The 14,414-nt window shown below is 37.7% G+C and overlaps 1 protein-coding gene across 3 annotated transcripts in view; it reads left to right on the top strand.

Moving 5' to 3' along the window:
• The window catches only part of Stat92E (Signal transducer and transcription activator Stat92E), a 522,273-nt gene that overhangs the window by 264,437 nt on the left and 243,422 nt on the right, over nucleotides 1–14,414 (top strand). For all 3 annotated transcript variants that reach the window (XM_067140262.2, XM_067140261.2, XM_067140263.2), the window contains exon 9: nucleotides 7,576–7,690. In XM_067140262.2, the coding sequence (XP_066996363.1) occupies nucleotides 7,576–7,690 (115 nt within the window). The remainder of the gene's footprint in view (nucleotides 1–7,575; nucleotides 7,691–14,414) is intronic.

The raw sequence follows: 14,414 nt of genomic DNA, 5'->3' as shown, positions 1-14,414 counted from the left end.
CTATGCTTGCTTGAAATAACGTCTTGAACAGCAGATATTCTCGTAGGATGTCCAGACTTAATTATCTTTGCGAGTGCCTGTCTTGCTTTTGCTTCAAAGCAGAGTGAGTGGCAATTTTAGAAATCCCTTATTTTGCAGTAATCTGCTGCTTTGACGAACTAGCTGTCTTCTAGGCACATACCATAATAGCTTGCTTTTCTTCACTTATGATAGATTGTTGTTTAATTTCTGCTGTGAAAGAATATCCTTAGAAAATTCTAACAGTACTGTTGGAAAACAGTCCAAACCAATGAGACATTCAAAAAGGATGGAGTAAAAGTCCAATAATGGACTGTTTATATTGGTATTATTATCAAGGGTTCCGACTGACTTCGATAGCAATGAGAATATCAACTTATAGATTATGATGACTTCAATAGCTGTGGATCTCACAGTGGAATGGAGTGTTGTTGCAATTCCATTTCATTATGTAGTGCGGGCTATGGTGCGCCACTCGCCTATTGGTCCGCCATGCTGAAGGCGTAGTCGCAGATTGGCTTTGGCTGTTCTTCAATAATTGAAACATGAAGGAGCATGATGTAGGTCTATCTGCCTTGATTTACTTGATGGTTTACTTGATAAGCACAGCGGTAAGATCAGTTTGGATAACTTCTTAACTATAGTTCTATTTTCTTCAATTTGTGAATGTATTAACTAACTCTCTTTACATGTTACAAACAGAAAATTACTCTGAAACTCGTATTTACTTATTGAATATCCTAATAGTTTGAACCCTATTTTACATTAGTATATTAGGGTTATAGTTTTTATTAATTAATGAATTATTGGTCCTTGACACAAAATTAGGAAGCTAACTGTTGAAGATGTAGCAGTAGGATTTTTTAAACAGAGGGTATAATGGCTTTGAGAGTTCCGCATGACAATTGTTTAGGTGACACTCAAGATGGAACTTGTCCTTTGAGAGTTAAATGGGAATTCCCTCCTAATCACCGGCGACTTCAACGCTAAACATGGGGCTTTGAACAGTCCCGTTGAGGATGCACAAGGCAGACTTTCCTACGACTTTTGCAACTCGCCTAATTTAACAGTACTAAACAATAGAGATAAACCGACATAGACACACCAACTTGCAGTTATATTTAGACGTAAGTGTATGAAGTCTAGCACTTCTTCCTCTCATCTATGATTGGGACGTGACATACAACACTCGCTGACTACTCTCTAATTATGATGATCTTAAAATTGATTGCAGAAATACTGTTACTAAATGCTAATCATTACTCATCCAGGACCTATAGTACAGAGTATTCCAAATGGTCTCGCTTCCAACAGGCTGCCAAAAGAAACCCACTAAAGAGGTAGCAGCTTCCTGCAACACAACTATGTATTGTAATCCAGCTTAAAATCCAATTGCAATATTAATAAGTAGAAGTTTCATTCCTAATGTGGAACATCTTCAGCTAAAAAAAATACAAAAATTGGCATAAACAAAATAAAAAACATGATGATGATGATGATGATGATGATGATGGTGATGATGATGATAAGATAAAATTTTCCTTCATGTTGGGATAAAACCTCAACAAGTCAATGTTTGAGTTTGAGATAAAATCTGACGTAAGGGATCTTCTTTCTTCAAAAGCTGGAGAAGTATAAAATGTAAAATTTTAAAAAACGATGTTTGGGGGAAACTCCTAAAGAATAACGAAGTTTAGGTTTCCCTCCCGTCGGCTTCACTCCCCATCACATTTCCCCTACTTTCCCCTCAATTTCCCCTATTTCACCTCATGCTCCTCTCACAGCCACACACATACACAGATAAACATAGCGGGACCACTGGGAGGTAAGCATTTTCATTGTTCTTCAGACACTTCACCACTGTATATTTACAAGGGTTTTTCTTTATTTCCTTTTTAAAAACAGATTTTAATTTCTTTCGTTACAGACGTCCTTCAACATCTTAAAATTTTAGAACAAAAAATCAACTTCGGTTGTTCTTTAGGAGTTTTTTCCCTAACTTCGTATTTTTAAATTTTACATTTTAAGTCTATCCTCAAGATAGTATAAGTACACACTTTTCCAGCTTTTGAAGAAAGAAGATCCCTCTTTTTTTTTTTTAGAAATGATATTTGTTCATGGCGTCGACCCCTGTGGATCTTTTGCCACTGCCTGCACTTGCGTGTAATTGGAATTGCAGAAGTGTAGAGTGTTGAATATGAGGAAAGGAACTTTAAGGACGACACAAACCCCCAGTCCCCAGGCCAGGCATATTAATCATTTACAATCAAAAACCCTGACCCGGCCGGGAATCAAACCTGGGGCCGCTGGGTGATAGGTGGACGCATTGCCCCCTACACCGCGGGGCCGGACAAGAAGATCCCTTACATCAGATTTTACCTCATACTCGAACATCGACTTGTTGAGATTTTAACCCAACATGAAGGAATGTTTTATTATTTTACTAGCTGATGTACCCGTGCTGCGCTATGGGATTCTCAGAAAGACTGACTTTGTGGTTTTCCTAACTGAAGTCAGCATTCTGGTGAAAGAAGAATTTGTAAGTTACGAAAAGATGAGACACATGAAATTCTAGGTGTAAGGCTCATTTCTAAAGATAATAGGCAACTTGATATATTTGGAGTGTACAGATCGGGAAAGGGTAGCACTGATGCGGATTCGGAATTATTTGATAGGATAGTCAGCTATGTGGGAAACGACATGGAAAGAAATGTGATTGTAGCGGGAGATCTGAATTTGCCAGATGTCAATTGGGAAGGAAATGCGAACGACAGGAAGCATGACCAACAAATGGCAAATAAGTTAATATGGGAAGGAGAGCTGATTCAGAAAGTGATGGAACCAACCAGAGGGAAAAATATCCTGGATGTCGTGCTGATAAAACCAGATGAGCTCTATAGGGAAACTGAAGTAATAGATGGTATTAGTGATCATGAAGCTGTTTTTGTGGTAGTTAAAAATAAATGCGATAGAAAGGAAGGTCTTAAAAGTAGGACTGTTAGGCAGTACCATATGGCTGATAAAGCAGGTATGAGGCAGTTTCTAAAAAGTAACTATGATCGGTGGAAAACAGTAAATAAAAATGTAAACAGGCTCTGGGATGGGTTTAAAGAAATTGTTGAGGAATGCAAAAACAGGTTTGTACCTTTAAGGGTGTTAAGGAATGGTAAAGACCCACCTTATTATAATAGAAAAATAAAGAGACTAAGAAGGAGGTGCAGACTGGAAAGAAATAGAGTTAGAAATGGCTGTGGAAGTAAGGAGAAATTGAAGGAACTTACTAGAAAATTGAATCTAGCAAAGAAGGCAGCTAAGGATAACATGATGGCAAGCATAATTGGCAGTCATACAAATTTTAGTGAAAAATGGAAGGGTATGTATAGGTATTTTAAGGCAGAAACAGGTTCCAAGAAGGACATTCCAGGAATAATTAATGAACAAGGGGAGTGTGTATGTGAGGATCTTCAAAAGGCAGAATTATTCAGTCAGCAGTATGTAAAGATTGTTGGTTACAAGGATAATGTCGAGATAGAGGAAGAGACTAAGGCCAAAGAAGTAATAAAATTTACATATGATAACAATGACATTTACAATAAGATACAAAAGTTGAAAACTAGAAAAGCGGCTGGAATTGATCAGATTTCTGGGGATATACTAAAGACAATGGGTTGGAATGTAGTACCATATCTGAAGTACTTATTTGATTATTGTTTGGTCGAAGGAGCTATACCAGATGAATGGAGAGTTGCTATAGTAGCCCCTGTGTATAAAGGAAAGGGTGATAGACATAAAGCTGAAAATTACAGGCCAGTAAGTTTGACATGCATTGTATGTAAGCTTTGGGAAGGCATTCTTTCTGATTATATTAGACATGTTTGTGAAATTAATAACTGGTTCGATAGAAGGCAATTCGGTTTTAGGAAAGGTTATTCCACTGAAGCTCAACTTGTAGGATTCCAGCAAGATATAGCAGATATCTTGGATTCTGGAGGTCAAATGGACTGTATCGCGATTGACATGTCTAAAGCATTTGATAGGGTAGATCATGGGAGACTACTGGCAAAAATGAGTGCAATTGGACTAGACAAAAGAGTGACTGAATGGGTTGCTATATTTCTAGAAAATAGATCTCAGAGAGTTAGAGTAGGTGAAGCTTTGTCTGACCCTGTAATAGTTGAGAGGGGAGTTCCTCAGGGCAGTGTTATCGGACCTTTATATTTTCTTATATATATAAATGATATGAGTAAAGGAGTGGAATCGGAGGTAAGGCTTTTTGCGGATGATGTTATTCTCTATAGAGTGATAAATAAGTTACAAGATTGTGAGCAACTGCAACGTGACCTCGAAAATGTTGTGAGATGGACAGCAGGCAATGGTATGTTGATAAACGGGGCTAAAAGTCAGGTTGTGAGTTTCACAAATAGGAAAAGTCCTCTCAGTTTTAATTACTGCGTTGATGGGGTGAAAGTTCCTTTTGGGGATCATTGTAAGTATCTAGGTGTTAATATAAGGAAAGATCTTCACTGGGGTAATCACATAAATGGGATTGTAAATAAAGGGTACCGATCTCTACACATGGTTATGAGGGTGTTTAGGGGTTGTAGTAAGGATGTAAAGGAGAGTGCATATAAGTCTCTGGTAAGACCCCAACTAGAGTATGGTTCCAGTGTATGGGACCCTCACCAGGATTACCTGATTCAAGAACTGGAAAAAATCCAAAGAAAAGCAGCTCGATTTGTTCTGGGTGATTTCCGACAAAAGAGTAGCGTTACAAAAATGTTGCAATGTTTGGGTTGGGAAGAATTGAGAGAAAGAAGAAGAGCTGCTCGACTAAGTGGTATGTTCCGAGCTGTCAGCGGAGAGATGGCGTGGAATGACATTAGTAGACGAATAAGTTTGAATGGCGTTTATAAAAGTAGGAAAGATCACGATATGAAGATAAAGTTGGAATTCAAGAGGACAAACTGGGGCAAATATTCATTTATAGGAAGGGGAGTTAGGGATTGGAATAACTTACCAAGGGAGATGTTCAATAAATTTCCAATTTCTTTGAAATCATTTCGGAATAGGGTAGGAAAGCAACAGATAGGGAATCTGCCACCTGGCCGACTGCCCTAAATGCAGATCAGTATTGATTGATTGATTGATTGATTGATTGATTGATTGATTGATTGATATGTCATTACAAAAATGTCAGTAGGAATGTAGCGATTGAAAGCAATATTATCATACAAATGCTCCATTAAATGAAAAACTGCACATTTTCTCAGTTTCAACAAATAGTACTACGGTGCCGATCTAACAGTCCAAAGTTCCAGAGTTGGAATGACCATGCCGCAGACAGCCGCGAACACTCCTCCGCCATTATTCCGTTAAATATGCACACTGCTCATTCCAATCAGTGCCTCTGAGTAGGGATTGAATAGCTCGAATTTTATGATGAACCAGTGTCTTGCGTACCAGTATTATCAGAAAATTTATGAAGCAGAGGAATGTCATACTAAAGAAGGAAGTCATCTAACTCCCCGGCTACTTCCCGCCAATATTCAGGCAGGCTGTTACACACGGTATGACCGGGCGAGTTGGCCGTGTGGTTAGAGGCACGCAGCTGTGAGCTTACATCCCGCAGAGAGTGGATTCGAACCCTATTGTCGGCGGCCCTGAAGATGTTATTCCGTGGTTTCCCATTTTCACACCAGGAAAATGCTGGGGCTGTACCTTAATTTAGGCCAAGGTCGCTTCCTTCACACTCCTAGCCCTTTCCTATCCCATTGTCACCATAAGACCTATCTGCTTCAGTGTGACGCAAAGCAAATTTTAAAAAATACTTAGTACGCAGCAGTAATCTTATCGATCGGAGGTGAGTGGCAACAGAAGACACAGAACAAATCACAACATGCAATGGTCAATGTAATGTTATTGTTGATCAATTTTATGAGCTTTCCATATTGTAGCCCTTCACATTTAGTTTTCTTTCGACTCTGCGATATTAGGGCGCCTTAAAAAGGTATTAATAGCTTAGAATGTAGTTCCTTATTCTCAGACTTTACATACTGAATTTTATTAAATTCTGATTAGCTATTTTCTCGTGACTCGGCGCTGGTATGGACTTTGTAACAACAATTCAAATTCATGAATATCTCTGTGATCATAGCCAGAAGACATAAATGATCAGAAATTTAATATTATACAACTTTAGTTATGTAGTATTTATCGATACCACTAATAACATAAATATTTGAGAATTAAATTGTACACCTTCCCCTAAACTACCATTTCACTCACCGTGAATAATATTATTTATGCCTCAGATTATAGCGACTTATTCCTCAACTCTCCCTACCGATTTTCATTATGATACGATCACTAATAACATAAATATTTGAGAATTAAGTTTTAGGCCTTCCCCTAAACTACCATTTCACTCAGCGTGAATACCATTATTGATGGCCCAGATTGTAGAGACTTATTCCCCGACTTTGTATACCGCTTTCTCATGACGAGTGTACGTACGTACATACATACATACAGACAGGCATACAGACAGAAATTACGGAAAATTAAAAAGTGCATTTCCTTGTTGCTGTGGACATGACCGATACAGAAATACCCTTTTTCAATTCTGAGCAATGTACAGGCAAAAAACTTATTTTATTCATATAGGTTAATATTATATAAGTGTTCTTTATTTCGTTTGTGCCAATTTTTGTATCTTTTTTAGATGTAGATGTTCCACATTAGGAATGAAACATATACTTTTTGATATAGTAATTGGATTTTAAGCTGGATTATGTTTTATAAATACATAGACTAGCAATTAAAAACAAATAAGTATTGTAAGGTGGGATTCTCCAATTAACCTAACCTTAGTTGAGTTGATGCCAATACAGGACAAAAAATGAGATTTATAAGTTGTTCCTGCAACACTGCCACCAAATTAGAAAACATTGTAGAGAAATTAACTGATGCAAAGCAAATCTACCAAAAATTTCTCAAAAACTGTGTAATGAAGAACTGATAATTATGCGAAAACATGTACCGACTTGTCATAGGAGAGAGAAACAAAGCAACTGCCCAGTCCTACATCAGATATATCACGACATTTAGTTAGCTGTCAAAGTGTAGTACAAAAAATCAGAATGCCGGGAAGAATTCTGTTCAATCCATACAAAAACTCATACGTAATACCTTATGGTTTTGTACTACTGGCAGATCGGCAAAATCTTATTGCAAATATTCACTCAATGTGCATAGTCACATGGTTGTAACTCTTGGGCTAAGGACATTCTGTAAGGTTTCATTTTTAGGAGTTCACTTGCTTTATAGGCTAAGAAATTTGAGAAACCTGTTCCCTTTGCATGAAATTTCTGTGGAGAATACTTTAATATTCCACCGGTCTGATTGAGTATATCTTCTGTTAGAATGATAGTGTGTACTGTGTATGATGTGTAACTGGCTTGCTTGGAAAAATTGCTGGAAATGAGCTTTTTGTCACAAAAATCATATTGAATCGTTTTTACATTAAAATTATTCTAATATTAATTTCTTTTTTTCCAGCACATTCATTATCGAGAAACAGCCACCGCAAGTAATGAAGACTAACACCAGGTTCACCTCCACTGTGCGGCTGCTTGTTGGTGGGAAACTCAATGTTCACATGACACCACCTCAGGTAGGCAGTTTGTATGTTCAGTAGAATCCCTCTTATCTAGCAGCACTGGAACTGGACTAGTGCTGAATAACTGATTCTCCCAGTCAGGTGAGATTTTCTATGGATTAGCTCAAAAATGCGATATTCCACTTGCAAGGTCTCACTTTTTCAATATAGGCATATTGTAGAACTTCCTGGACTTCTATACAGTATTACAGTAGATAAAAATTATTTCAGTACATAACTGCTTATATTAAATGCAATGGACCGTTGATAATGTATTAAATAATAACTCTTAAGCATTACCATATATACAAATTAGGTGACGTGGTATAAAGTAGTCTTCAGAACTGACATCACTGATCGCTGCAAATTTTTGAATGAGGTGTAATTGTCTTTACTCCAATGATGAGCAGCCAGGCAGATGAAGATTTCAACTTCTTAAACATGCATCTGGTACTCGTCTGTCTGCATGTCTCTGAGGCATTTTAGGAATTTGTTTGAATGCAGTGCAACTGTATTGCATCATGAGTTTACTTGTACATTCGCTATTGTATGAACTGAAAGAAATTTTTCAATTATACTTCTTCTTTCCACGATACTCGTGCTGTTGGCTGAGAGACATCTTCCTCTTCCCTCTCCTCTTAGCTCTGTTTACAGATGACTTGATTATTATTTCATTATCGAGGGAGCTTGTGATGGGAGTAAAGTTGTTGATATCCTACTTTTCCCCAACTTCTATCTCATCAGTCTTCCAGCATTATCATGGGCCAATATATTCCAAATCTATGCAAGTTATTTTTTAAAATGTGTCTACCTCCAGCATTTGGACAGAGTAGCAGTCGTGCAGTCCTTATTTTGTTTATATCCCTTAGGCGATGTTTCATTTCTTATTGGATGGCACTTTTGTTCATGTGATGTGTATTTTTCTCAGTTGTTCATTTTCGAAATGTTCTTGGAAAAAGTCTTTTTCATTTCTATGTTCGGTCTTAATTTAAAAAACTGTTCTCTTCACCTGTTATTCTTTCCGGAGTGAGTATTGTCCATTCAAGGTTATGAATTACATTATTGGTTCCGTATTGAATTAAGATTACATATAATTTTAAAAAGTTTATTCCACCTACTCAATACTGTACAGTAATTGCAATGTCTATAAATACATTACAATATGTTATCAAGGGACTAGTTTCGACCCTGTGTGGGTCATCATCAGCCTAAATAAGATACACTTTGATTTGGAAAATTCTAAATTCCCATGGAGTGAATTAGATATTTTTCACCAATAGAGCATGTCAAAAATGTCAAAAACATATCAGATGTAAGGCTTTTCAGACGTTTGCTCTATTAACCAGCATTCCGTCTTAGGTCTGACACTAGACTCATCAGAGTGGGATGTGTCAGATGAGTCTAGTGTCAGACCTAAGACGAAACGCTGGTTAATAGAGCAAATGCCTAAAAAGCCTTACATCTGATATGTTTTTGACACACTTTGATTTGCCGATGTCCTAGAACAAAATTACATTGTGGAAACAAAAATTAAGAGTGAACTGTGTATGTGGTCCGGTAATATACATATAAAATGGAGTGGATGAAATGTTGATAGATAAAATTATGTTGTACTGATCAATGACAAATAAAATTTCGGTTTTACATATGTTGCAATTAGACTGTAAGAATAGTATCACAATTTTCTACAATGATGATTAAAATGTTGCCCCCTCCCCCCCCCCCCCCCCCTTTTAGTGAATACTTGCACATTAAAAGTATAAGATGCCGGTCTGAATACAAAGTCCAGATGCTTCTATTGAGTTCTATATTTCATGTGCATCTTCAGGTAGAAAATTGAATGTTGAACATTGGCGCAGAGGGTGTCTGTCTAGCTTAAGGTCCAATATATCTGATACAGAAATTAAATGTAGGCAAAACCATGTGACTTCTTATAATATAATGGATTCTTTCTTTGATACGAGGAACATTCCCAATCCAAGTTGGAACCAATAGCACCTGATGATGAAAAAATTTAGAATTAACGCAAGGTTTTTTAAAGAAAGGAATGGCGAAAGGTGAAGAAAATGAAAAAGAATGAGTACTCACCTTGCACGCAATATGAACGACTTGACCGGTAGTCTGCAACTGCAGTAATGGCAGTGGCAAGGAATAGGAGGGGAGGAAAGCTGGTGAAGGGAGGAGCAACCCGGTGGAGCGGGTGGCGTGCGAAGGCAGGGGCGGGGAGTGGGGAAGTGCCTTAAAGCGAGGCCGAAGGGTGGGGGGAATGATGGTGATTGTATTGACGGAGGACCTTTAATTAACTTAGAGAAAGATTTTTGATCTGCTAAATTGTTTTTCCTGAAATAGGTAATGAATAAATCAAGTAAAATATTAGGCTTTTCTGATATTTCATTAAGGTTATAGTTAGCTGGTGCAGATGTATATAAAAAATTCTCGATTATATTAAGCAGAGGGCCCTTGTTAGCAATTTCGAGAATGTCCATGTCTTGTTCAGTATTTGTGAATTTATGATTGTAATCGACGATATGTTGGCCTATAGCCAAAAATTTATTACATTTGACTGCATTGATGTGTTCGGAATATATTAAAACTCCTTCCGGTTTGCCCTACATAAGAAATATTAGTGCATGAGTTACATTTGAGCCTGTAAACACCTGATTTTGCGTACCTGTTGACCTTGTTGATATGTGACGTGTTATGTAGAATATGTGTACTGTTATTGGTTTTGAATGCTATTTTTATGCCTTTTCTCTTGAAAATATTAGTGATCTTATGAATTTTGTTATTAAAAGTGAAAGTGGAAAAGGATTTGTATTTAGGTAGTTCTTTCTTAAGTGTTTTGGGACGAAATTTGTGTTTATTGCTTATACTTTCGATGAAGTGGCTACAGAAGCCATTGAATTTTGCTATACTGCGAATAGTATTCAATTCAGTGGAAAGATCTTTCTTGGCCATGGGTATGTTGAACGCTCGGTGAGCGGTACAATAAATTGTACAGAAAAACTAAAGTTGATGAATTTGGGACTTAACCTTAAATGACAGTTCAGTTGTTGAATAAGTGAAGGTTGTAATGTGGATACACTTTGGGCTAAATTTAAAGGAATCATTTGGGAAGGAGAGGAGAGATTTGTACTTGTTAAGAAGATTGCTGTGAAAGTGAAAAATGAAACCAGGAAAGCCAGAGACAAAGAAATGCAAAACGGAAGTCAAAGGAATGAATCTAGAGTAAACGAACTGCAGCAGAAATACAGAGATCAGAAGCTACGAGTAAAGAAAATTGTGGCTGAAGAGAAACTGAAAGCTTGGACTGATTTCACAGATAAACTAGAGCAAGACAGCAAACCTAATTCTAAACTACTTTACCGAACAATACGAAATATAAGAAGAGACAATGAATACATAACAGCAATAGAGGAACCAGATGGTAACATAGTTAGGGAAGAGACAGAAATAAGGAAGATCATGAAATCCTATTTTGATAATTTATACAACAGTACTGGGAAAGACTCCAATGATGTAACCACGCAGGTCAGTTTAAGCTACAATGATGAGCCTGACCAAGAGAGCCCGCCAACATGGAAGGAAGTAGAGATGGCCCTTAATAGTATGTCCAAAGAAAGATCAACAGGATTTGATGAAGTCAGTGCAGATATGATCCAAGCAACTGGTGCAATAGGAATACAGTGGCTTCATAGAGTAATTAATGCAATATGGAAGGATAGGAAAGTCCCAGATGATTGGAAAAAGGGAATAATACTTCTCTTCAAAAAAGGAAGCTGGCAGAAATGTAGCAGTTATAGAGGGATCACTTTATTGTGTCATGGTTTGAAAATATTTGAGAAAATACTTGAAAAAAGGCTAAGGAAAATAATAGAACCACAACTACAGGAAGAACAATATGGATTCAGAGAACACCGATCAACTACCGATCTCATATTTGCACTTAGAATACTGTTAGAAAAGCATTGGAAGAAGGGCAAAGACTTAACACTAGTGTTTTAGGATCTCGAAAAAGCATTTGATAGTGTTCCAAGGAAGACTATATGGAAATGCTTAAGAAAGAAAAATGTACCCAAAGGGCTTATCCAGAAAGTTAAAATGCTTTACGAAGAATGCTGCAGTTGCGTACAGATAGGAAACGGTAATTCTGATTGGTTCCAAACCACTAAAGGAGTGCAACAAGGCAGTACCCTTTCACCCTTACTTTGTATCACTGTCATGGATGAAGTCATGAAAGAAATTAAGCAGAAGAACAATATGGACATCAATGCATTTGCTTTTGCAGATGATGTAGTAATTTGAAGAAATACAGAGAAGGAAGTCCAAGAGAGGCTGAACATTTGAAAGCACACGGATTAACAATAAATAAATCGAAAACTGTTACTATGTCTGTCAACAGGCTGAAGAAGAAAGGAAAAATAATGCTGGAAGGTACACAGCTGGGAACAGTAGACCAATATAAATATCTTGGGTGCATCATTTCAAGTGATAACAGAATACAGCATGAGATTAACAACCGCATTGAAAAATCAGCTCTGTTTTACCATCAAGTTCAGAACCTCCTCTGGAACGAACAAGTTCCCTTAAGATCAAAGCAGATTCTATTCCAGTCATACTTCACCCCCATAATAACATATGGCCTAGAAACCTGCACAACAACCCAACAAGTGGATAGCAAACTACAAGCCACAGAAATAAAGTTCCTACGAACTATGGTACAGAAGACAAAAAGGGACAGGGTAAGGAATGAAAGAATAAGGGAGGAGGCTGGTGTGTACCCATCCCTGAATGAAAAAGTGACAAGGGCCCGTTTGAAATGGTTTGGCCATGTCAAATGAATGGACGATAGAAGGACAGCAAAACAATGGCTACACACAGTCGTGGTCGGAAAACGACCGGTAGGAAGACCTAGGAAGAGATGGCTAGACCTAGTGAAAGAGGACATAGGAACAGGAGGAGTCAGCTGGGATGTCGTCTTGAGAGAAGAGTGGTACATGGACAGACAGAAGTGGAGAGTGCTCGTAAACCACACCCGGGCAACTGGAGTGGAAAACATGATGATGATGATGATGATGATGATGATGATGATGATGATGATTAGGGCCGGATGTTTATGCAGTAATAGGTTAGATTGCAAACTTACTGAAGCGAGTGACAAGTAGAGTCTACCTTCACAACGATTATGCTATGGGGTTTGCATAAATTTTAGAGGTAGTGCCCATCAGAACCCCTATAATTTATGTTGCTACACTATGGAAAAGCGGGTAGCCGACACTGCCTACTAAACAAATTAGTTTGCATTCTAACCTATTACTGCATTAACATCCGGGCCCTAATGATGATGAAGGGTAAAATGACCTCAAACCCTATTTATTATACAAGGGAAATAAGAAAATTAAAAAGAAAATGTAGAATAGTAAACAAGAGAATCAAAGAGGGTAGGGAGAGTAGAGAAACTAGAAAACAGCGAATGAGGGAACTGAATAGAGTGAAAAAGGAAGCAAAAGAGAATTATATGATTGGCATTCTTGAAGAGCGTAATGACCACAAAGGGAAATGGAAAAGGCTGTACTCATATATTAGGAATCAAAAAGGAAAAGGAATCCAAATTCCTACAATAGTGGGAGAAGGGGTTGAACACTATTTAACAGATACTGAGAAAGCAAATCTATTTAGTAGGGAATTCAGAGATTCAGTAGATGATTGTCAGGAGTTGGAAACCGAAACAGAAGATAGAGAGGGAGAGACACATAGGGCAACAAGAAGCTTCTCATTCACAAATGAAGATATTCTCAGAGAAATCCAACTGCTTCAGCAAGGAAAAGCAGCAGGAAGTGATCAAGTTACTGGGGAGGTATTAAAGGCAATGGGGTGGTACATAGTGCTTTATTTAAAACTTCTCTTTGACTGTCATAAATAATAGTGTAATATCAAAGGAATGGAAGGATTCTATAATAATACCAATTTATAACGGAAAGGGTGATAAAAGGAGAACTACAGACCAATCAGCCTGTCCAAATAGTTTGTAAAATACTGGAGAGTTTAATTGCAAAGTACATCAGAGGGATATGTGATGATAAAAATTGGTTCATAAATAACATTGAGGATTGTTCAGATTTACAAGGGACCTTGAGAGTATCCAACAATGGGCTGAAGAAAATAAAATGAAGGTTAATAAAGGCAAATCAACTGTTACAACATTTACAAACAGGTGTTTTAAAACTGAATTTGTATATACTTTGAATGAGGTAGTTATCCCCAAAGATGGCAAGTGCAAATACTTAGGTGTGAGATTTGAAAGTAATTTGCACTGGAAGGGTCATGTTGATGACATTGTTGGGAAAACATACAGATCGTTACATGTCATAATGAGGCTACTTAGAGAGAGAAAAGTTACTTAAGTGTGGTTCGTCCATTGTTGGAATGTGCAAGCAGTGTTTGGGATCCTCACCAAGAATACCTAATAAAAGAAATAGATTATGTGCAGAGGACAGCAGCAAGATTCGTAACAGGGGATTTCAGGAGAAAAAGTAGTGTATCAGAAATGTTAGAGAGAGAGAGAGAGAGAGAGGAGAGAGAGAGAGAGAGAGAGAGAGAGAGAGAGAGAGAGAGAGAGAGAGAGAGAGAGAGAGAGAGAGAGAGAGAGAGAGAGAGAGAGAGAGAGAGAGAGAGAGAGAGAGAGAGAGAGAGAGAGAGAGAGAGAGAGAGAGAGAGAGAGAGAGAGAGAGAGAGAGAG

Source organism: Anabrus simplex, chromosome 2 (genome assembly GCF_040414725.1).
Source record: "Anabrus simplex isolate iqAnaSimp1 chromosome 2, ASM4041472v1, whole genome shotgun sequence".
NCBI lineage: Eukaryota > Metazoa > Arthropoda > Insecta > Orthoptera > Tettigoniidae > Anabrus > Anabrus simplex.
Note: the sequence above shows the minus strand (reverse complement) of the source record. Positions and strands in the feature narration are given on the sequence as shown.